The sequence below is a fragment of the Anser brachyrhynchus genome, assembly GCF_964034855.1.
Source record: "Anser brachyrhynchus genome assembly, chromosome: 1".
Lineage (NCBI taxonomy): Eukaryota > Metazoa > Chordata > Aves > Anseriformes > Anatidae > Anser > Anser brachyrhynchus.
Genome location: NC_137694.1, coordinates 42,862,283 through 42,887,867, shown reverse-complemented (window position 1 = coordinate 42,887,867; position 25,585 = coordinate 42,862,283). Strand labels below are relative to the sequence as shown.

Here is a 25,585-nt window from a genome sequence, read left to right as displayed (position 1 = left end):
AAAACATGATCTGCCCTCGTGAATACAGAAGGCTACAGCACACCACAAAATTGCTTGTTGCAGAGAAGGTAGGATACACAGCTTTATTCTTTTGCTGGTAAAATGCAGAATAGCAGAAAAACACATTAGACAATAGACCTAGTCCACTCCCCCCCCCCCCCCTCCCTTAAATAAAATGTAAAAAACAGAGCATAGGAATCACAGAAAGTGAAACCCCCACTCTCACCTCTTCAACTGCATGATTACAAAGCTTCAGTTATAACAACTGCAAAATATGAGACCTCACCAAGAGCCAGTCTTGACACTCAGGTCCCAGACATGTTTTTAAATTAGCAGGTTGAAAGAATTCCTTGTAAAATGAACAAGTTTGACCAGGAAACCTGGGAGGTTTCCTCACTTGTTTCAGTGAGGTCAGGATTCCATCACAAATTCATAATACAAAATGACACAAATATAGCTCCCTACAAGCCTTTGTTTGAAAGACTTCCCAAGATAGAATCACATTGTTTATTCTTTGGAAACCAGCCTCACTTTGCTATCATAATGCCCCAAGTCTAAGAACAGCATTGCAGTCTTGATGCATATATTTTGAGATACTCTTTAGCCCCTGGCTTACAGAATCTTTATGGTATCCTCTTCTTAAAACAACTGAGTATACAATATAATTTATATTAAGCTACCTATCACTAAGTGTGTAAAAGAAATAAAATCTTGATACAAGAGACTTTCATTCTATGTGAAGAAAAAACAATCAAACAAACAAACAAACCTCAGGACTCTTGAGTAGCATCTGAGCTGTAATACACAAAAGATAAAACCCTTGGCACTGAAACCTACCAGGAGCCTGTTGGTGTGGGGAAGATTTCTCCAGGCTGTAGGGCTTTGCCCTTGTAATGACAACGACAGGCAGATCTGTTAAAAGAATATTTATACATATAGATACAACAGCAAAAAGAAATGGGATTTAAGGGCAATTATCAAGCTATTATGATAAGAAGGCCTTGTAATTCACTAATTCAATCTCTTTGAAGGTCCCTTCATCTGAACTATTCTATTCTATTCTATTCTATTCTATTCTATTCTATTCTATTCTATTCTATTCTATTCTATTCTATTCTATTCTATTCTATTCTATTCTATTCTATTCTATTCTATTCTATTCTATTCTATTCTATTCTATTCTATTCTATTCTATTCTATTCTATTCTATTCTATTCTATTCTATTCCATTCCATTCCATTCCATTCTATTCTATTCCATTCTATTCCATTCCATTCCATATTTTTAATTTATATTTACAATATACTTCTAAAATTAAAGGATAACACTCTAGCTGTACTGAAGTTAATGGCAATACCCCCACCATCTTCAAAAAAGCCAAGCCTTTCCTCAAGCTCCATATTATTTATTTGCTATTTCTGTGCATTACAGTCTTATAGAAAGAAGCGTTCCTCCCTAGTTATGGGAGTAGTATGGCAACATGTAGTTCTTGTTCAAAGTAGTTTAAAAATCATGGGAGAGGGGAATTGTCATAGCAAAATCCATTAACCCTGTCCTTGATAACAGCCAGATGGGACAGAAGTAGTAATAGAATTCCCTAGAAGCCGTCCAATAATATAGCAACACCTGGCTACCTCACACTCTTCAGTCATTTGAAGCAGTCTTCATCCCAACAGTATGAACTTTAGGGATCTTTCCGAAATATAAGTCACAATGAACAGCGATATCTCTGAATGATCTTGAAATTTGTATAAATATTCATTCTAATTTTAATCAGTACCTGAACTCAGTAACTACCCACGGTTGTAAGCTGCAAGCTTTAGGTACACAATTACAGAAACTATATCCTTTCATTGACTATTTCCTTCCATTTAACTGGAAATTCTTGCATTGTGAGAAAGTAAAAATACTCCTAGCCACTTTCTCCATACTATCTATGACTTTATGGATTGCTACTATGTGCATCCCTTCCAATTTTTTCTTAAGTGTTAAAAACAAGCTTTTCATGTGAAAATCCTTTCCCAAGAATTAAAAAAAGTTTCATCACCCTTCTTTAAAGCAGTATGACATATTTTCTCTGATGTTCAATAGATGGCTTTACAGACAATAGGGTATATATAGTGTATGAGGCCCCACTATTGATTAGTACATAGCAGTGTATGAAATCTTAGAACCAGAAGCATTGAATGGTTAAAGATCACCTAGTCCAAGCCTCCTGCTACAGGCAGGGACATCTTCCACCAGATCAGGTTATGCAAAGCCCCATCCAACCCGACTTCAAACACTTGCAATAACAGGGCATCCACAACCCCTCTCGGCAACCTGCTCCTGTGTCTTAGCACCCTCATTGTGATTTTTTTCCTTATATCCAATCTAAATCTTCCCTCTTTAAGTTGCCCCTTGTCCTGTCACTACAGGTCCTAGTAAAAAATATTCACGTATTGCTTGCTATCCTGTTTCTTAGGCAGTCTACACACTGAGGGAAACAGCAGAAAAACTATTTTCAATCTTGCTGGAAAGAGAAAAATGTGCCTACGCATGTATTCTATTTTAGTACGACTTACATTGATACACAAAAGTTGACCGACTCTTCAAAGTATTTCCCATCAGGACAATTGCATCCTTCTGCACAGTCATCACCACAGATATTTGCCATAGAAAGTGAAGCACAGGAGTGTTTACAAAAAGAAGAGCACTGATGATAAAGCATACCACTGTGACACATCACAGCTGGGGGGGAGAGAGAGAGAGAAGGGAAAACAGCATACTCTTAAAATGTGAAAAATAAAAAAAAAAAATACAGTATATCATGGGAGACCAAAATGGCAATGCAAAATGGTCTTTTGCTGTTCTGGGGTGAGTTAAAATGCATGAGAAAAATAAACTATTTAATTGATTTCTAAAGTTAGAAATGTTCAGGATGGCCTTATGTTAGAAAAATCCTTGGCTGGAAGTAAGTCTATTTTCTATTTCTGTGTGTGTGTTATGTGTGAGTGGTGTGTGGCTCCATTCATCCAGTAACTCAGGAGAGGAACAATGGTCCGGTTAAAACTAAGGCATTACTCTATGATTTAGAAATTTCCTCTTTCAAATCCCTGTTCTGCCACAAATATGCTGTATCCCATTTGGAAAATCCATGCCCACCCCCGGGCAGTTCCCACCACCCTGTCTCACCTTCCCTTAGGGAACAGCCCTGCTTCTGCTGCTTCCTGACACTGTTTGCTACTGACTGTAGCCTAATGTGGGCTTCCACATAGCTTACAGGTTCAAAGTTAAAAATTTAAGTTCTCTCTGTAGCCAGCAGAAAGGGACAGACACCTCTGTGAGTTAGCTCGGGGTCCCTTACTCAAATGCCTAACATAAGCATTCTCCCCCCGAGCAAGACTTTAGCCCTTGGCACAATTCTAGCTTCCACCAAAAAATCATCAATCGCTGTATTTTGTGAAGCCAGTGACAATTTAACACATTTGAAAAGAGTCTCTACTTCGCAAATATTACTCACCACAGTAAGAAATATGAGATCTGAAGTCCACGGCAATGCCGTGCTTTCCACAGACATAAGCATAGTGTGCAAGAGCATTACACAAACAGCTGCTTCCGCATTTGCAGGCATCAAAGCGGCATAGTTGGTAGTATAATGCTGGACTGATGTAGGCATGGCAGGGAGCAAAAACTTCTTGATTGATGATATCACAGTGAGAAGCATAACCAACTAAAATAATGTGACATTGTTTTAGCCAGATCCATGTTAATATAACAATTAATCAAATTAATAGCACAGAATATTAACACCAAACGTAATCAGCCAGTTGTGCAGCAAAATCTTCTATACAATGTGTTTCTGAAAAGTTCTATGATTTAAGATTGTTATTTTAAACAGCCCTCTCAACAACAAACTCCACTTAAAACAACAATTATTTAAAAAAAAAAAACAAACTTTTTTCTTCCTATAGCAATGCAGGAAATGTAAATGGCAAAATAATATATTTCAAGAGAGTTGACAAAGTCCTCCAAAGCTTGGAATATGTTTTTTCCTAATTGATGTTTCATTTAGCTTTGAAATTGGTAACGCCCATATTGTTCTTGGCATGTCAACTCAGCAAGCATTACAAAACAGAGCACAGAAGCATACAAGCCCCAAACTAGCCATATACCTTCTAGTACCAACAGACCCTGCTCCTGCCACTGGAACATACTATCATTACAGTGGTGGATTATCTCAGGAACACCATAGTGTGGATCATATTTAAACCCATTTTGCTGCTAAAAGAGTGTCCCTAACCTTCCTCCTCTCTGTTCATTCCTATATTACACACTGACACAAGGGTCTCTGGAGTCCATCCGTAAACAAGATTCAAGGAGTGAGTGTATGTGACTTGACTGAAAAATAGCCTGACAAAATAAGTAAACAAACAGATCATGGCAGGCCTGAAAAGATGCTTCTGCTGGCTCAGCACAGGTGGCAGCATGCAACAGCACCATGTAGCCAAGGAATGTTTTTTCCATAATCACAGGAAAATGTTTAGAAGGGACCTCAGAAGGTCATCTAGTCCACCTTCCTGCTGTAAGCAGCTTACATATATGTCAAACTCCACCTCTACTGAGGAAACACAGGACTGAAGGTAAGGCATAAAGTATCTTATATAGAGCTAACTTGGCTGACATATACTGCTTTAGAAGACAGACAATGCTGGAGGCATAAACAGTCTTATAATGCCCCAGATTCCTAAAGGTTTACGGTTATTCTGGGCTCACTCCCACTAAATATGGCCAAATCCCACATCCTTACTTCTGAAACATTAAAAACACTAAACTAAATTCTGTCAGAATTGGCAACTGCTCTCTGTTCCATTGTCTTCATTAATTGGAAAGAACAGCAACATGGAAAGGAGACAGTGAAAGTTGAACATAAAATGTGGGCATGTCAATGAGCCAAAAGCAAATCTTCAGTCAGGAATTTGAACAAATCTGCAGATCTCAGATTGTTTGTCTTGGTTTGTGTGAGAGACCGTAGATAGAGGATAAGGAAACCTTTAAATACAGCTTAGAAAAGCATGGAGAAGCCAGAGGCAGGACTTTTGGTCTGAACACCGGTTAGACAAGACACAGTCCCATTACTTTCTTTGTCAATCAGGAAACATGCATTAAAAATACCACTTAGTCTTCTTAACTGAAACAACCTGCAAGACTACAAATAGCATTCTGCCTAACATTCTGCACATATTCTAGACAGCAGAATTTAGGGCTTGTGGCCAGTATGCCCAGCATAAAATGATCAACTTACTTATTTTAGTTTACTTGCTAAATGTGTGGAAAGAAATCATCTTTATCAAAACAGAAAAAGAAAATAAAGAGTGTGCATTCAAAACTTAAGTTTTATACAAGTTTTATATTCATATACAAGTATATATTCATTAATGACTAGTAATTGTGAAACTCATTCACAGAGAAAACAAAAATGTCCCACAGAAATAAGATACAAATAATTCCAGATTCCCATGTGAAATCATACCATTTTGCTGGTTAATGTTGCAGGGATCGACTACGGGAATGTTGATAGGCACAGAACAAGCTGAAGAAACCTTCCATGCATTGGCGTGAAGTTGCGGGGTCCCTTCTATCATCCCTGCTGGAGAACTGAAAAGGAAAAGATAACACTGCAAGCATCCTGCTGGCCTTACAGACTACACATGTGAGGACGTGTACAAAGTACATCAAAAAGCTTTAGATGCATAGAGACATTGAACATTCACCATGTTAAAAGAATTTCTGTCTGTGAGGTATAAAAGAAGAGAGGATATGTGAAGTTTTTTCCTCAATATTTTGCTCATGCAAAAATACTCTTAATACTCAAAGTCTGCCCTCATTTACACTTAATGCAATTATTCTGAAATCAGTTGAAGGAGGCATTAATGAGAGAAGAATCTGGCCTTTGTTCAGTGGAATGTCAGAAAATCAACCCTTTAGCTTATTTCAGTATTCTAGGAGGGGGTTGTTTGCATTTTGATTATGTTTTTCACTACATATTTCAAAATAATTTATTATTGCTAGAAAAGTTTCATGATATAATAGCTTGGAGAACTCTGGTTAAAATGAAGTCAAAGAATAAGGAAAATGTACCCTTCTAATTAAACTATTCCTGTGGCTCAGGAATACATTTTTCCATTAGAACTTGATGTGGGGAAAACAAAATCAAGCAGTAGTAAGTGTTAATCAGGTGAGCATTCTACTAGTACTGTCATCCACTCCTTTTATCAGTGCTCATATGTTTGTTCTGATGCTTAAGGAGCAGCAGGGAGGGAAAAGAGTGCATTCAAGCAATATTGTGATCCAATAACCAATCTTCAAGCTTTCTATAACAACTTGGTTAAATGTGTTAGAATGACTTAGCCAATGAGTTTCATATTTAAAAGTGCCTAAGTTTTAATTAAGATATTTTGTATTGGTTATTTTAATAAAGTACAAGAAAATTAATGAAACAAAAATATGAGGTGATTACATTCAACAAAACTTTCACTTGTTTTTAAAAACATTCTGAATGTACTGTATGTAACTTACAGAAAATCATCTCTTAAATTCCCGTTGTAAGTTCCACATAGTCCCAGTGTTCTTCTTTTCCAGCTGACATCAACTTGAACATAGATTCTCTCTCCATCTTTAGCAAACAGTATCTTCAAACCAAACGTAGTTTTTAGTTGAACAAAGAAAGAAGATATATTCTGAATTTCAATAGCCCCTGCAAATAGCAAAATAAAATAAGAGCAGTCACTGAAATCCATTTCCAGATTCTACATTCATCCCTAAAATAAAATAGATTATGTACAACCTCACCTGTAGCCAAATAACCTTGCACATTCTCTATCTAAAATTATAAGACTACAAATCTTTTTCATTAGCAACACAAATCAGGTATTACAACTACTGTCAACAGTAAAAAATCTCACCTTTCTGTACCTGCGAGTTATCCAGAGAAACCACATGCACTTTTTTTTTTTTTTTTTTTTTTTTTACAAAAAGCAATGCAACAGCATGCCTCTGGTAATGAGAAGACAAGACAAGAAACCACTTGTTCCTTAGCCTTCAGGGATGTTATAAGATAAATTAACAGATGTCTGTAAAGTTCATTGCAATCTTCGGATAGAAGGTACTCTCTTACTGCTATTGATATGACATCAGTATATCTCATACATACACATACATACTTGGATTGTATGTGAACTAAGGCCCTATCAAATTCCCAGCTCTCCTTCCTAGCAAATCCATAATGCGAGGAAATGGAAATTTCACGGTCACAGCATTCATGTGTTACACATTGTTTGGCTACTTGCAGCTGCAGACTTAAATCAGGTCTGTCTTCACAGCAGCCTCTACACACAGAGACATACAGACAGTGAAGATAAAATGCTTATGTGAGCTGATAAGTCTTAACAGATACAGCCAATTATCAAGAATGTGACACTAAAACATTTATCATAGGTGGTATTTTTCATAGACTGTGAAAAGGGACAAGTCAATAGGGACTGATTAGGAAGATATGAAATGATATTACCAACAAAATTATGAAGCAGAACTTTTGATATAACTAAAAGTAGAACTGAGCTGTGAAACTCTTTGTCATAGGATGCTGTGAATGCCAAAAGCAAAACTATGACTAGTAAAATCCAATGAAGTAAAGAAATAGTTGCAGCCAACAGCTCAGAACTCCCTAAGCTCCTGACTGCCAGAGGCTGGGAAAGGACTGGTATAGTATCACCAGTAAGAACTTATTACTGATCATTTTGAGATACAAAATTTAGCTATATCATTCCCACCTTCAATGCTTGATTTTATAACATCCTTTCAAGGTAAATTTATCTTACTATCCTTTTCAAAAATGTGAAGAAACCTGCCTGAAATCACCAGTCAGCATTGAAAGCAACATAGACCCCTTTGAGTGCATGGATTCTATTCCATGCAATTTATTCCAAAAAACTTCAATCGAGCTCCACCTTAACATCAACCTTTTAACTTTCAACCTCTCTTCTGTTTTTTTTGTGTTTTTTTTTTTTTTTCTTACCTCCTCCCCCCTAAACAGACACAAACCAGATGAGTAGAATTTCTAGGTACTCTGCAAGATAAGAAATGCAAAGAAAGGAGGGTGTAGTTTCACAAGGTGAAATGGTATGTTTCTGGAACCAATACAAAGGTTATTAAAAGTAAGTGATTGTACTTTTCATATGTTATCTTTGAAGAAATACCTTTTCTGATAGACAGATATAATTAAAAAGCTTTGGAGAATATAAAAGAAGAAATGTGAATCCTGATAAAACTCTACTCAATTTATTTCTTACCATTAAGGTTAAAAGCTTGATTAGGACCAGTTTGGACTTGACCATTTCTTGTAAGAGTTACTTGTTTGCTCACATCATCTTCAAGAACTAGTGTTATAGACTCAATGCAGGCATGATCAAAGTTCTAAGCAGAAACAAATTTCACCATCAGAAAGAGAGCAAAGACAATATTAGCATGGAAAGCAAAAGCAAACAAATGGGAGAAAACAGTTGCATAAAAAGAAAATGACAGAACTGTCATCAGGTAAATCAGGTGTAAACTATTATTCATAGCATTAAACTGAGTACCCAAAATTAAATGCAGAACTTAGTAAAACATGGATGTAAGAATGAGATGAGCTCATTTTAGCTATTATGGCAGTCTAATAGTAAGCAGACAGAGATCCCCAAGAATTGATACTGGGTTCACAAGACCACACCTGCACTTCCACCCTCGTTTCTCTTCATTGCTGGATTACCCTATGTCAGCAAAATTCTGACCACATCTGGGCTAAGCTGGTGCAACCAGAGCCCAAATGTAGCACTGCAGTAGAAAGAAACTATTGCACTTCTGGAGGTGCTTCTCTTCCTCCTTGAAACATAGTCATGACCTCTGACTGCAGACAAAAGGATATAATTTCTCCAGAATTATACTAAAATAATTTATAAATGTGTGACTATCAAAAAATGATGACATATAAACTAACACCCATCGTTTTAAAGTGCTGTACAAGCAGAATTTATGAAACCATTTACAGGACAAATGGTGACACATAGCCAACTAAAACCAACTTTTTTTCTCCTGGGCCTCTATGTTTTCACACTGGAACTTTTTAAGTTGCCTAGAGTTGTGCTAAAGGTCATTTTCAGTAGCAGCCTTATCTCTCAGTGGCTACCTAACCAACTGTATCATACTTGAGGTCACCTGAAATGTAGAAACAGGAATCTCAACACCTATGCAGAAGAAGATACGTACAGAAAAGCAGAGACACGAGCACACAGGCTGCTGTGAGGCAGTCTCAGAGTCCTTTCCCCTAACAGCCAGTTGACTAAAAATGTCTTTAAATCAAGTCTCACAAATAAGTACTTTTTATAAGCACATCTATTCATAAGACCTGTCATTGAATATCTGCCAAAATGCTTTCAAATAAATATGTATGGTGCTTAGTCTTTTCAACAATTTTCTAAAAGGAATGGTTCCAACAATGTAAATATGCTGTAACATAAAAAATATGTATCTAAAGCTATAAAAAAAATCTCTTGCCTAATTGTCAGTGTATTAAGCATGCTCCATACAGTCAGCAAAAGCTGTTCTAAGGCTTCATGCAGCTGTTTGTACTGTAAACATAGAAACATATATTTATTTAATGTGCATAAATTAGTAACTCTTTAGACTTAATCCTTCAAAAGTTGTCATTGCTTTTACAAAGGACAGTAAAACATGTAGCAGTTTGACAACTTAAAAAAAGCTGTGAAAAGGTTTCAAATTATGATATTTTTCTGTTACCATAATCTGCTAGCTTACAGTAGCACCTTTACAAAAGTAAATACATACGAAATATATAACCACATGTTTGTTATGGAAGTTCAATAACAGTGTGACTTACCTGTCCACAAGGTGCTTTCTGTAAAGTGATTGTGAATTTGTTTTTCCCAGTGCCTTTTACCAAAATGTACTGGCAAATCCCAAGAAAGGTAAAATGACGTCCATCAAATGTTGTGAAATGAGAGTTACCTGTGATGGAGCATTCGGCTTGAGAGAAAAAGAATAAATAAGAACGTTCACTGACATAAGAAGTTATTATCATTCTGTAAATGAGAAATATAATGTAATTTAAAAAAAAAAAAAAAAACTCTCCCCTTATTTTTTGGCACATAATCCAGTCTAGCTTTAATCTTTATAGCTGTTACAGCATTTGGAAGTGAAATATGTTATAGACACTTATTTCTATTTTAGGTATGTTGCACGTACCCATTCGCAGCTTTGGTTCTAACTAGAGTGAGATATGAGTCACAGATTGTCTAGAATACATGAAAAGAGATAATTAAAAAACAGCTTTTTCTTTGTTACAACTCTGAAGTTTCCTGGAATCTTCTTCATCTTTTGGCATGATTGAATGTAAAGGAGAGAACAAGCTTCTTTCTCCTCCCTCAGAGGGAGCCTGTTACTGCAGGCATGGAGATGCCGTGTCTGAATATGGGGGCTGTCCTGAATTCCAGGTGAGCAGAGGACACTCTCTGTCCTCAGGGTGCATCTATATTCATGCTTCAGTTCAGATCAGGAGTGCACTGTTGAAGCAAGTCCCCAGCACATACACACCAACCTTGGTTCAGTTCATGGGGCCACAGCCGAGCACATCTAACCCTCTCCCAATGTTAATAAGCATTCAGTCCCTAGGATAAGACTAATCATAACCAATCCCTTGCAGGCACACACAACAAATACAAAAAAAAAAAAAAAAAAATTTTATGGAGTGGTTCTAAGTGTCAGCTTTTTTACTCTACAGATCCACCCTGTAAAGCTTTTTTTTTTTTTTCTAGCACCAGCTAAGCCTTTTTTACTACCTCATTCAAAAGGGTTTCCTTAATTTGTAAAAAAAAATAATAATATATCTTTCAGAAGTTTCATAGCATAATCTTGTGTAAAGTACAGAACTGACAAGGGAGTTTCACTACTTGACTAATTCATGTTTGTCTGAGTAACTCATTACAGAGGCATGCAGTCTTTAAAGATGATGATCGAGACATGAACTGCTGTTACAAGGGAGACAAGATAGCATTCTGAGCATCAGAATAATGCTCTTCTTGTTCTCTGCACTACAGCTGCATCTAGAAGTGAGAACATCCTTAAACATGGCCCACTGTACAGATAGTGTGGTGCCTGTCTGTGGAATAAGGTGCCTGTCCCCAAGCACTTAAGAGTGCAAGTAAGAGATAGAAGAGAAAAGGTGAATGTAACACACTGAGTTATGGAACCAAATGGGAAAAAGCACGGTGAGTACTGTCAGGCAGTTAACAGCTTTGCCTCAGCTTGCCCAGTGCTGCTGGGCATGTGTCTGCTAAATCTTTCTTAAAATCGCATCCCAAACCCTTAGACTGTATTTGAATCTGTTGTCTTTTGAAAAGTTTGTCTCCTATGTTCACTGAGGAGAGAAAGGAATCTTTAAGTATATACCTGGGCAATCATGATCGGTACAGTTCCAAATGCCACCAGTGCAAATACTAAAAAGAAAAATCACAAAATACAGAAATTCACTGTTTTGATATTTAGCAAAAAGAGCAGCTTTGAGGTAGTTAACAGGTCTTGAATTCACTGTTTCCATAGAATAGTCTGTGTATTTTGGTAATACACAGAGCTCAGACTGTAAAGCACAAACACTAACTATTTAAATTTTAAGTGTGACTATCATGTTAAACATGTCACACAAGTGTGACTATCATGTAAAACTAACTACAGGCTACAGTCACAGACAGAGGAACCACAAACATGAGGCTTTCACATACCAATTACTACATTCTTGTTCAATTTTTGAGCCTACAGGGAAGGCAGTTCCATGATAAGTACAAGGACAATTTGACACGGAGATACAAGTTCCATTTTCCATAATGAGACCTATTGGGATGGAAGTTTATAATTGAGATCAAAAACAAGTTAGTGGACTCCAGATCACTGCTGTTCCCCCATCTGACTCAAATATTCAAATATGCAAGAAGGTGAGCTCATCAGTCTTAGCCAGGGATCAACATGAAGAGTTACCTAGTGAATGCAGATGGCTCAGAGCAATCAATGGTATAGCTCTCTCAAAGCAGTTTTCACTCTGAATGGTTGCTCTATGAAAAATATCTGCCTGAAGTGTGTAAAACTGTACAGAGTCAAAAATACAAAGATTCTGAGATCTTATAATCTTTAATCCTCCCAGAATAGGACTGTTCATAGTCCAGTCCCTACTTTTTGTTTAGTACAGAACAAAGGAAGATTTCTTGTACAGAGTGTAAGATACATTCTGTTTAAAGAAAACCTCAGTAGGTTTAGGAATCATTCAAATAAAGTGGATTAAATTTATGCTATCCCTCATTGTAGAGAGCATTAGTTATGGCTCCAGGTTTTAACTGATATTTCATCCTAAACCACAGTGACTAGATAAATGTTTAGAACACAGTAAAAGGCAGAATCACAGTGAGAGTAACAACAGCTAAAGCAGAAATTACAATATTCATATTTTCTAGCTTTTAACTTTAAGCATAGTCTATTTAGACAACTATATTATTATGCTGCATGGTATCTTTAAACATATTTTTCACATAAAATTAATGGTACTTACCATCTGGACAGTAACAGCCATCTAAACAGTGCAAGTTGCTGCCAAGACAATCTTTTTCAAAGGTGCAGGTTGGTGGACAACAACTGATACAATCACGGTGTACAAAGCTGTCTTCACACGTCTCAGCTAGGAAAAAAAAAAAAAGAACATTATTACATTGCACATTAGTGTAATTTCTCTTTCCGTACTGGAGAACTCCTATTTATCTGAATAAACAGTAGTGCAACACTTCTGGTATAGGTAATTATTCAGATCAGGTACAATGGATTGTTTGGAGAAACTGTAACAGATGAACTGTGACGAATCTCTCATCATAGTATTTCTATGTATTCTAGTATTTCATAGTATACTATGACAATGTCATAGTATTTAAATCTATTTATCAAATTCTTACATCACTTCTCCACTAGAAGTTATAATTTCTGTGACAGGGGAACGTGTGCTCATATCTCAACTAGTTGACAGTCCTGTGGATGAGACTGAACTGCATTTCATGGGTGGTGGTGATGACTAGAAGGAGCTGGATTCACTGTATTCATTCTGTTATAGAGCCACTAGAGGCTGAAAGGTCAGCTGGGAAGAAGAGCAACATCAGATCTCAAAAGATGTTTTTTCTTCCTCCTAGAATATGATCAGCATACATGAAGTTTCAAGCAATCTGCACAAACATGAATTTTAAATGGATCTGCATCAGATCACAATGGAATTAAAATATTCCTCTAGCAAATCATTTACCTCATTTTTCACCAGCAATAGTGAAGCTGGATGATCTACTTGGGTATCAGGTTTGAGTCCTATAGTAACAAATGTTGTCAAGATGGAATTATTTGAAATGGCTATGTGGGGTATTTCAAAGGTCACACGATATGCTTTATTAAAGAGTCTTACTACAGGCAGGAAAATCATCCCTCCAATCCCGCACAGGGGACCCAGCATGAGAGCATGCTCGAGCGTACTCTGTCACAGCTCTGCAGTATGTTTCATCATCATCCACTCTGAAATAATAAAACAAGGGAGCAATCACCAAACTCAAATCCCATCTACAAATTTCTGCCACCAAACACTGCTCAGGATAGTTCAGTCAGCTGAGGCCGCTCAGCTATAGAGGCATACTTAGCGAAAATGCTGTGAAAAGGGATGAGCTATACTGAATACACTACTGTGTTTTTATCAGTTGATCTCACAAAAACTTTTTTCATGTTAACTTTACCACAATGAACAAAAACAGTAATTTATTACAAAATAAGACAAAAAAAATATGCTTACGGTGAAAGAGAAACATGACCTTGTCATGAAGATGTCAAGATCTATGTCTTGGGCTCTCTCCTTCCTGCATGACGTGGAAACTCTGACCTACACTGATAAGAGACATTCTGGGCCAAGTAACAAGTTCAAGTTTCTGATTTATAGTCAGTCCTTGAGCTTAGGTGAGGAGAACCCTGTTGGTAGACTCCTGACCTTGTGCTGAAGTGCTTGGCACCAGAAGCATAATCCACCAGACATTGTAGACGATTTCAAGGAGTTACAGTGCAACCTTGAACAAAGTCATTATCTCTGCCTTAGTCTGTGCAGAAGAAGCTGGACAGTGCACTTTTGCCAGGATCAAGTAAAGAGACATTCACCAATATTTAGGTAACCTCAAATTTTATTCAGATTCAAATCACATAAGGCAAGACACTACCATTTTTTTTACTGTGAAAGTTCAACAACTCCTGTCACTCGCTGTGAAGGACCTGATGACAAAATGAACTAGTCACAGCAAGACATTTCTAGTAAAGCATGACCAGGACAGATTAGCTGAGTTTGTCTTTCAGCACAAAAGATCAAGCTTCCAAAATTAATGTTCTTGAGAATATAGTAAATAGTGTTTGTATTCTGCTTTCATCACATCTGTTACCAAATCAAACAGCACTATATTCTTCAGGACAGTGATCAGAATCTCTCCCAATTCTCCTTATCTAATCCAATTAAATGGGTCTTAATAGAAAGAATACTTGGCATATACAGTGGCCCCACAAGAAACATTGTAAACTTACACTAAGACACAAGAAGAGAGGTCTCTTTTATAAACAAAATAAGCCTAAATTAATGAGGTTCTCAGACACAGAAACTTTCTTCAAGGTTTTTAACATTCACACAATTCATATCAACACACACATGCAATTTGACAAAAATCAAATCCTCCATAACATCATGACACTGATTCAATGCCACATTTGAAAATTTGATTTTCATTGTTCTTCCTTTGCTCCTTAACATCATGACACTGATTCAATATCACATTTGAAAATTTCCTTTTCATTATTCTTCTTTTGCTAAGGAAGAGGCACAATAAACTCCTGAGTTATGAAGAGGCAGCTCAGCCCTTCTCTTAGCAAAATCAACGTACAGATCATCAACTTCAGGAAGCACACTTTGGAGATTTGCTTACAAACCCATATTCTTCCATTCTGACTTGGTAGCAAAACAGAAAATCAAAAATTCATTGAAAATGAACTAACAAGTTGTAATGGATACTTCTAAATGATTCTTAGTCTTGTGAATTTTTCTGTATACTTTTGATTAAATTGATGATCCTCTGAGAAAGCCACCATAGTATCTGGTATAATTCCTGCTATTACTTCTTAGTTATAAAACCTTTTCTAAAAAGGAAGTTATACATTGCTCAGTTTTGTTCAGTTACACTCTGGAGAACCTGTTTAGCTTGAATGACTGACATTAACTAAACAGGAGTCTGGAGCTAAGGGAAAAATACCAGGTTGCGTATAACACAAGCAACTGAGGATATGTAATTCCCACCAAAGCCAGTGACGGCTGAACTTTTAACATCTCTGAATTTACATAAACAAAGCAATTTTGAAAAAGTCTACTGAGTTAAATGACTTCGTAGTTGAAAGGTTACTCTGCTATATTTTTATCAGAAAAATAGTACAACTGTGTCAGACAAATGGACTTACTCTTCCAGTATCATTGACATTTCCCCCTGTAGATTTTCCCAATCTCTGTGTATTTTTGACTCAAGACTTCCAGATATAGGTATATTGTGTGTGTGTGGTTAGCAACTCTCTCTTCTGTCGTTAGTGATTCTCCATAGATTTCTTTCCCAAGCATTTGTCTAGTCTTTCCTTGAATCTATGTAAACCTTTAGCAATCAAATTATTCCTTGGCAGGGACAAAGGTTGTGTGTCCTCTGGTTCCACAGTAAATCACCCACTGAGCGAAACCCCATCTCTTTCGCTTTGAACTCATTTCCTACTAACTTCACTCAATACTGCTCAATTCTTGTCTGAATAGAGAGAGTGAGCATTCATTTCAAGCATCAAAAATAAATATACAAGAACTCCATTCTTACCTGCAAAGATCATTCATACAGCTAGAAATATAAGAATATGGATCTATGCTTTCATGACAGCTGAAAAAAGGAAACTGTAGGAATATTTGGCACTTGAAGAATATGTCCTGCACATTGAGGAGAAACACAAAACAATAGTTAGCAAATACTTTCTGAATGAGCATAATTGTTTTTAGATTTGTTGAGCTAATACAGGGTCCCTTATATTCCCATTAAAACCTGAGAATCTCACAGTCCTGTTTTATTATTATGTCTTGTTTATTGTACTTCCTAAAATTTGTCCTCTCTGTCTGCAGTGTCTTGACCGCATACTGCTGCTGCACAGAGCTGGGATGGCAGACTGAAAACTGATGACAACAACAACAAATAAAAAAAAAAAGGCATTTAATGCCAATCCAGGAGCTGAGTATGGTACTTCTGCAATATTTCACAATTTCTAAAATAATGAGGTGTAAGATTCAGTTCAGGAAACTGAACCCAGGAGTAATGCAGCAATAAAGAGCTCTGTCAGCAGACTTGTACCACTTGGCACATCCTATCTGAACATTTGTACTCTTAAGCTAAACTTCTGAAGAAATCTTCAGATATTCCCTAGCAACAGCCCTGATCTGAACCTTCTCAAAGCCTCAACGAATTTGAGGTTTTTTTTCAGTGTGGTGCATATGGCTAGATTCTTGTACTGTCACTAGGTAGTGAAGATGAAAAAAAAATCATTACATGATTAATTTACCTCAGTGGATTTTTCATCAGCTGAGCAAGGACTGGAAAAATCTGAGGCAGTAGGTACACAAGCTGCATCATCTGGGGTTTGCACAGCCCAGCTATTTGCAAATTCAGCAATGTCTTCTGTATGTTCATCTACTGCATGAAAAGAACACCCAGAAAAAAGGTTGTCAACACAAGCACGAAAGGCATCTTGGAAATTTCTGAAAGTTTTAAAATATATTCATTACTTCAGATACAGATATGTTCAGAGTAGTGGAAGTGTAGAAAATTTTTATTTTTCCTTTTTAACTACAGGTAATATTTTATACCACATTTAAATGAAACAACAAAAAAAATAACATAATTACTGACAATTTTGTAACAAAAATTCAAAGAAGGACTGCAATGAATACCTAAGAAAGAATGCATTTATTTAAAATAATTTAAAGCTTTCATCATATTTAACAAAGCTCGGTTAGCACTATTATCTCACTCCTTTTCCCCTAGTGCAGAAAAGCCCTAAAACAAACACAATGCCCAGTTCTCCTTATAGCATGAGCAAGGGAGAATGAATGAATGTGATGCATAATTGGAAGTCATGGCAACAGGCAAAGAACATATACACAAGAACATACAAGAAAGTTGGCAGTAGAGGAACAGACCACAAATTTCCATATTTTTGCAGCAAGAACTAAATATTACATTTTCTGTATGTTCTTAGCTATGCTAAAAAGTGTGTATGGCCTCCACTTTGAAGAACCTTCCTGTAATTAGTATCTATGCTATGGTGATCTATACCAATGCATGGTTAGGAGATAGGATATTGGAAAGAAATCAGCTACAGTTTGTTTTGTATTGTTTTGTTTTCACAGGACTGTGTTATCCAAAACTTAATAATCTTCTTCCAGGACAAGTACAAAGTTGGACACTCTAGAATATGGAAAACTCCAAAACACAATAATCAGGTGTTTGTACTTGGATCTCCACAAATAAACAAAGCTAATATCCTAACCACCAATATGATTTACTTAAGAAGCAGGGAGAGTTAAAACTTTTCTTCCTCTCTGACAAAAGAGCTCTTTTACACAGAAAACACTTCACAAACATAAAAGGCTTTTTTTTTATGTTGTTGTTGTTTGATTGATTGTTTTTATCAAGAAGTAAACCTGTTGGCATAATTCTGGTTCTGCAAACACATTTTAAAATGTTTTATTTTCATTTTGACATAGCTTGAAAAATCAGTTCTGTCTTAAAAAAATGCCACAAAATAAAATATTTGTCTTTTAAATAGTTTTATGCTCAGATACAGTCTCATATATCAAAGCAATGCAAAGATGCCGTTAAAGATGAAGATTAAGGAAACAGAAAAGGAGCCGATTTTTTTAAAATATGCTTTGAAATGGAGTATAACACGTCTCAGCACCTTCTTTATTTGCAGCAATACAAATACAGGGCATTCAGACTGTAAGACTCAGGCTAGATGTACAAACTTCCCTTACACTACTGTGGGAGTAGGTTAGCTGGGGGAGATAAATCATCATCCTGGGTGATTAATGACATTTGGAAACACTTAGAAAAAAGTTGCTGCTTAGAAGCAACTTGAATTAGCAGTATATTCTTGTGAAGATAGCAGAACTTCTTGCTTTGTGTTCGCACAGAGTCAAGGCACCATGTTATACAACTGGTTCAAGGTTAAAGTGATTCACAGTGCTCTGGATGGTATGCTACAATAATACTGTCATTTCTGACAATGCAAAATACTAAAAGAAATGACAACAGAAAAAAAAACATAGCTCTGCAAATGAAGAAAGCTAACAGCTGCCCTACTTCAAATCTTTTATAAAATACATTTAAAGATACTGAAATTATTACTTTCGAAGAGATTGTGTGAATTTCTGTGAATTGTAAATCTTCCCTGAACTCCATTTTTGTCCATTATTTTAGATCAACATTTTTAACTAGTTATTAAAAATACTATACCCTGGTGCGCAGAAGTTAATGTATGAAACAGGGAACATACTTCTGTCATGGTAGAAGACAAGAGGAATTTATATTGGGAAGATTTTTAAAGACTATGCAAAGATACGTAGACTGCTTCTTCCCTTAGTAAGAAAGTCAAAAACCTCCTACCCATTAACCATAATGAATAATGCAAAACAGCGGAGGGAAAACAGTTACTGTGAGGTAACCTTTGCGATTTAATGATCTGCAGGGACGTGGGACTTGATTTTCTCAGTAATTAACAGTAATAACAAGACAGTCCCATCTTTATTTCTACCAGACTGAGTAAAGGATTTCTCATATTCCCAAGCTTGCTCTTTTTTTGTATTAGATGTGAGTAGAACAAAAGTCTCTATAGACTACTCCCTATATAGAACTACAAAGACTACAGAATACTCTTATCAACTTAGCAAATCACCTCTTCCTCAGACACAGCATTGGGCAACTCCTAATTCTACAGGGTAATAAGAGACCCATAGCACAACATACCAACAGAGAGATATGAGGAACTTTCTGGAAAGAGCTTTAAAAATTTACATATTTCAACTCATATTTTTATGATGGTAATGTAAACAAATGACTCAAGATTGTGTTTTTTCCAAATATTAATATTTTGGCTTTTTGCTCCTTCTCCCTCCATCCTTAAACATAGAGAAAACCACAAGCATTTGTTTATTTATTTATAATTTGAAGGGACTTTCATCAGCTAAGATAAACATACCCTGAGTGCTTTGCTGAGCAAGAAAAGGCTTAAGCATACATATAAATACTTTCTTGAACTGTTTTTTTTTTCCCCCTTAACATTTTTAATGGCATTGAAGAGTAGAGATATTCTATTTTCTACTGAAATAAGATCTCTGTCTTTTTACATGATATTTTTAAAATGAACATTGAAGCTGTTTAGAAAAGGTAAGCATTTCTAAGCTATTTACTTACTATTTTGCAGTATCAGGTCATCATATTTATTGCCATTAAAATTTCCACAGAGGCCACAAGATTTCCCTTTATGATCTTCTGTCAGTTTAATATAAATACCAGAGTTTCCATCCCAAGCAAGAGAAAAACCAAAGGTAGTTTTCACCAGAATATAGTCAGCCAATCTCTCAACGAAAACATTTCCAACTGTCTGAGGCAACATTAATCTGCAAAAATAAACAGCCTACTTCAAAGAGCTCAGATGAGATGAAGTTAGTGATAGAAAAATACCACATAAAATATCACCTTCTAACTCACTACACCCTTTTTTTTCCAGTTGTATACAGTCTCTTAATGGCCTCAAGTTGCACCAGGAGAGAGGTTCATGTTAGAAATGAGGAGACGTTTCTTCTCAGAAAGAGTAGTTAAGCATTGGAGCGGGTTGCCCAGGGAGGCAGTGGAGTCACCATCCCTGGGGGTGTTTAAGGAAAGGCTGGACATGGTGCTTAAGGACATGATTTAGTGGGTGATATTGGTGGTAGGAGGATGGTTGGCCAAGATGTTCTTGGAGGTCTTTTCCAACCTTAATGATTCTATGATTCTTTGTTGCATTTTTACCATGTTCTTTTCTATTTGCTTCTCTGCATTGATCATCAAAAGTGACTGCTTTTCTACTGTATACATCTATCAGTTGTACTAATTCTAAGCCTGAAAGAATCTTCTTTTCAAAGCCCAGAAGGGGCACCTTAAAGAGCACATGACTTCATGAGCATGCTGTGTTGCCACAAGGAGCTCTGTGACACTACTAACAATGTTCCTGGTGTGGTGAACACCAGCAGCCCTTCTGGGCAGAAGATGGATCATCAGATTAGATGTATGCCAATGGAGAAACTTACAGTACAGAAAATACTTTTGACCAAAAAAAGTACATCCTCTTCCTTCGGCCACTGACCATTGGAAAAAAATATTTCAGTATGATTTAATCCTAATCTTCCAAAATTGCTTCTGTTGGGATGAAGACAGATGGCACAGTAGCCATCAGTCTCAGATGTTATAGTATTATTACATCAAAGGTAATCTAATCTAATCACCTTCTAAGGTGATACAAAAAAACACGTCTTTACAAGTCTTTGAAATTTTCTGTACTTTATCTAACAGTAAAAAAATACTTATGATAGCCTTGTACTCATTTATTTATTTATTTATTTATTTTAAAAGGGTATATTTGAGGGTTTGATGTACCTCAGAAATGTGGAGTTTTTGCCCAAAAGGGCCAAAGAAGACTTAAGATCTTTGATTCAATTAGTTCAGGCTTATTCATAAGAAGGTTGTGTGTTGAATTCAGTATAGCTGCACACCAAGCGTAAATAAAGACTACCTTGTTCAAAATTGTATCAGGATGCACCAAAGATTAACTAGATTAGTGTGGTGTAGACCTTGTCTATACAAAATTTAGATGGTTAATCCTGAGGTCAGAGCTGAGAAGTTGAACACAAGGTTCATGAGGAGCACATGCTACCTTCATTCATGTATTACATGAACAGCATTACGTCTTTTCACACTAGCACTCTATCAGTCCCAATATAGAATATCCAGGGATCAGTAAAAATATATAGCAAATTATTTTCTCTGGTTGATGTCAAAAGCATTAATTTCCCAAACTTCACATTGTCTTTCCGCAATAAAATATTTGAAACCATCACTTACCTTTTTCCTTCTTTTCTTACTTCATGTCCTGAAATAACTATTTCTTCTTGGTTTGAAAAAAATAAGCTGACTGACCTCTGACAAGAATATACTGAACCATAGCAGTCAGGACTGTTATGAACCTTAGAGGGGAAGAATACACACACAGTTAGAATAAATGTTTATTCTCAACAATTTCATGCAAGTTTTCGTAAAGTCATATATGATAATTTATTTTTCTGTACATGAATCACTGAAAGAATTTTAGAGAGAAATATTTAAAACGTAAAAAGGTCATACTTACAAACATATGCAAAAATACGTTCATGCTACTCAGTACTACTAAGAAACACAGCAAGTGCTTAACAGCACAAAGCATCACAAGTTAGTGGCTTAAACACTGTGTGAAATACTCAGGTAGTTTACATAGATGAACTTCATAGACACCATAGTGAGCTGTTTTATCACTGCCAGTGTAGGAGCTTGTTATTTGCACCTAGACACCCCTACTGCTCATTTTCTAGAGGTCTAGAGAGGACTACTGTGCAATACAAAAGCTCAGCATAGTGCCAGCATTCTCCGAGCCAGCTGAGACTGGCATCAGCTGATCCAGCATGCCCTCCTGAACCACTCAGGATTTGTTGAGATTTTGGAGTGCTCCCACAGATTACTGCAGGCATCTAACATAAACACATCTGTTAAAACCCATTTTGCATTAGTTTCTCAGCATCAATGGAGAAGTGTAGGTTCTTCCAAAGTCTGCCTGTCCCCATTGTACATAGATAGGGTAGTGAGTCAGGGTGCTGCCTTAAATCTGACATCAGCTTCCCCAGTTTCAGCACAGAAAGGATCACTCAACCAGAGAGAGATCTGCAAAATAGTGTCTCACAACTATTGGCAATATGTGACTTCCATGACTGCCCACTACTAGGGGTGTTAAGCAAATCTCAGATGTGTACTTCTAGAAAAGAAAAACGTGCAACTCCTATCTCAGTGAGCCTACAGATTTATGGCAATGAAGTAATCTCAAAACAAAAATAATGTTTTATCAGAACTAGGAATAGGCCAGCATGCCTCCTTTTTATAGCTTGCAGAAAGGATGCTACCTTTGCAGTCGGGCTTCCTTTCCATTCCCAGCCATCAGCCATGGCAGAGCATGACTCCTGCCTTGCAAGAATGTCTGTATCCCCAGAGACAACAGGGCTTTTGTTGGCCAGGGTGCACTCTCAGGACATGAAAACCTCAGGTTAACTCTGACTGATGATAGGAATGCAGGTCTCCAACTTTCTGTGCATATGCTTTACCCATTTAATCACTACTACACAGTTTTGAATTACGTTGACAGTAGTCTAGGTGAGTCTGAAGGACATACCTAGTCCAAGGGCCTATGCAAAGCTCCCGCTAATCTATGCTATGCTAATCTCAGCGGAGCAGGAATACCCAAACTGGTGTGATGTTCTAGACTACTATGCTTCAAAAGCATATATGCAGGTTTTAGTAACGACTGAGGAGGCATGGGAATATGCTGTGAATCTTAGCTACCATTACCTAAATTAAAATGTAGACAGAGTTTAGACAGCTCGAGCATGACTCCTCTGACCATGTGCGTCAGCTTTCTGCGAGAAGGATTTGAGCCGTGTTACCAATTTACTTGACAGTGCTGTGAAGCTAAATAGATGAGTAACTGTGAAACATTTTGCCAGCATAGTAATGGGAGCTGTAACTAGTAACTAGAGCTATCACTTTTGTAGAAAAGATTTATTGGTAAACACATACAGCGCTCACACATACACTAACTAATCTTCCTAGGCTGACAGTTAATGCTGGAAATAAAAAACAGTTACTTCTTCTCTGAGTGAAATAAACCAAGCCAGTAAAAGCATTAGGGTTTTTACATGTATAAAGAAAGTTACAATTAAAGACATAATAAATGTTACTAGTATTGACAGATGGTTTCTATGTAAGCCTGGCCTAAGACAGAAACACAATCAAGGAAAATCAAAATAGGTCTTGTGTTTTCTTCTGCTCTAGAGAAGTGGATTATTAAAACCAGAAAGACCATAATGTGAGCACTTGGCAAGATTTTCAGCTCTCCACTGCCCAGCTGGTTGTGACTGTATTGCTTCAGCATTACTTGTGACTTTTCTGAATAAACATTTTAAGTTTTTAACAAAGTATGGCATTTGTTCCAGCAATTGAAAGGTAATTTCTCTCTTTTCAGAGCAACTGGAATCCATTGAAATAAAGATTCTAGATTTTTAATATAATCTTGGGGTTTGCTATAGCATTTTCTGAAATCTTGTAAGAGATGATAGCTGCATGCAAAGAATTAAAATGAAATAATGGAAGGCAGATGTAACAGCATTTGCCTATGATCTGAGTGAGTAGAAATGGCAGATTAATCTTCTTTAGATGCTAGTATTTTGGGGGACAAGAAATCATATGTTAATAGATGAAAACTAGTTCTTAGAGCAGGAATCAGAACCTAGATCTACATTTGCCCCTGTGATCACTGTGGCCACCATGGTTGCGTTACAGTTAGGACCACTCTTGTTCCCTCTCCCCTGCCCAGTCAGCACCAAATCCCAACCATTGAAAAAAATACCATAAAGAGCTTATGTTCTCTCCCCACAGTAACCTACAGCCTGGTAATTAGGGCACGTTCCTTCAAAGAGGATAGAGGTTTGAACTCTGCCTGATCTCAAAATCATTAACCATGGATACCCATAAATCTGAGGAAATTACTAAAAAGAATGCCCCCTATACATAGGTCAAGATGAAGGCTTTTGAGCTGTTAACCTTCTCTGCATGACGCAGGGGTAATCCAAAATTAGAACACAAATCCACAGCGGGGACAAACTTTTTCATGGGTCAGGGGAGGTAGCTCCACATCCTCGCATGCCAATGGCTGCAAATCGGAGCTTGGTACGATTGGGTGCCCAGCTACCAGGCAGGTGACAGCTGTTTGCACTTTACTCAGCTACTCAATTTTTTCTACAATCTGACAGCTAAAGTTTATTGAAGTTTCCAAGGTCTGCCTTAAGACCCAATTTTGCTACACAGGATTTCCCAGAGAGGAGAGAACAGATATCCTTTTTAGGAGAGAGGGAGTAAGAAACACTATTTTTAATATACTGACTCTGTTGATTATCATTTCATCAGTGTTTTGAGTTGCTGCACACATGCTTAGACATTTTCCAGCAGCATAGTTTTGTATTTAAGTAAGTAACGCTACAGTTTGATCTATTTATTGTCTCTCTACTTACTTTACTTATGAAATACAGGTATACTCAGTGTGTTATTTCTAATGTACGCTCACATACTTACCCAAACAGTGTACTGGGGTTCTGGAGTACCGCAGTCTTTTGCAAAAATATAGGAGCAATTTCCCGGAAAGTAGTAGTAGATGCCATCAAATGTTTCAAAGTGATACTGTCCCCATGACTTGCAAATCCCATCTCGGTCCTTACCAGTGTTAGGAACTGGAGAGAAAACACTGAGTTTACAACAAGCACAGTAATCAAAAATTGACAGGTGACAAAGGTGTCCACAGAAGTAAATGCTTAGAAAGGAAATAAGAGCTTATAAACAAAATGTACAACAAGGATGAAAGATAACCTCACTTCTTCAACTTTATTTAAAGTCAGTACTTTTTTCTTTTTTTTTTTTTTTAATCTTTAGAATGCAGTTTTCGTCACATGCAATCATTGCAAGTTTTGGATTTGCTTTGGTAGAGGCATTTTAATTCTAAGTAGAAGCAAGGGATTAAAGTCTCCTGAAGATCCAGAAAGATGATTCTTGCTAAAGGAGATTCCAGAAACCAGTGCGTTGAAAGAGTTAATTATTTTATTTGCAGTAGGTCACTGCTAGAAAAATGCAGTGACTTTTTAGTTGTTCAGTTAACTATAAAAAAGCTGGCCAGCCGCTGACATACTAGACAGTGATCTGTCTCTTATGGCATCTATGAATCATCACAGACCAAATGTTAAAACGTAGGCATTTGTGACGGTGCTATTTCCCTAACATATAATATAATTTTAATCCATGTGTCTTCTAGTGGATGACATCCCTACTACAAAGGAATCACAAAAGTGCTGTTAACAATATTGTTTTAAAAACTTTCCCCTTAAATTTCACTTGAACCCCAAACTTGATTCTTTTGGCCCCAGACTTACCAATTTGGCACCTGCTTCCTTGAGCCCGAAATAACTCACAATCACAGTCACCTGCCTCTGTGCAACCTGCTCCATTAAGGCACTCTTGAGAACATGAACCTGTAAGCAAGGACAGCAGCC

The 25,585-nt window shown here is 36.9% G+C and overlaps 1 protein-coding gene across 11 annotated transcripts in view; it reads right to left on the bottom strand.

The window, feature by feature from the left end:
* OTOGL (otogelin like) overlaps positions 1-25,585 on the bottom strand; it is a 98,068-nt gene that overhangs the window by 66,049 nt on the left and 6,434 nt on the right. For 9 of the 11 annotated variants that reach the window (XR_013938306.1, XR_013938307.1, XR_013938308.1 and 6 more), the window contains exons 5-21: positions 25,466-25,564; positions 24,618-24,772; positions 21,312-21,433; positions 19,626-19,831; positions 16,714-16,844; positions 15,984-16,090; positions 13,520-13,626; positions 12,632-12,757; positions 11,814-11,922; positions 11,485-11,531; positions 9,917-10,062; positions 8,331-8,454; positions 6,559-6,736; positions 5,513-5,637; positions 3,503-3,712; positions 2,565-2,730; positions 838-912 (exon numbers count right to left, since the gene is read on the bottom strand). Coding sequence is in view for 8 of the 11 variants with exons in the window: in XM_080552368.1 (XP_080408494.1) it covers positions 838-912; positions 2,565-2,730; positions 3,503-3,712; positions 5,513-5,637; positions 6,559-6,736; positions 8,331-8,454; positions 9,917-10,062; positions 11,485-11,531; positions 11,814-11,922; positions 12,632-12,757; positions 13,520-13,626; positions 15,984-16,090; positions 16,714-16,844; positions 19,626-19,831; positions 21,312-21,433; positions 24,618-24,772; positions 25,466-25,564 (2,233 nt within the window). In the remaining 3 variants the exon portion in view is untranslated. Of the gene's footprint in view, positions 1-837; positions 913-2,564; positions 2,731-3,502; positions 3,713-5,512; positions 5,638-6,558; positions 6,737-8,056; positions 8,310-8,330; positions 8,455-9,916; positions 10,063-11,484; positions 11,532-11,813; positions 11,923-12,631; positions 12,758-13,519; positions 13,627-15,983; positions 16,091-16,713; positions 16,845-19,625; positions 19,832-21,311; positions 21,434-24,617; positions 24,773-25,465; positions 25,565-25,585 lie in introns of those variants that run through there. The other 2 variants (XM_080552367.1, XM_080552363.1) reach the window with 2 other exon arrangements.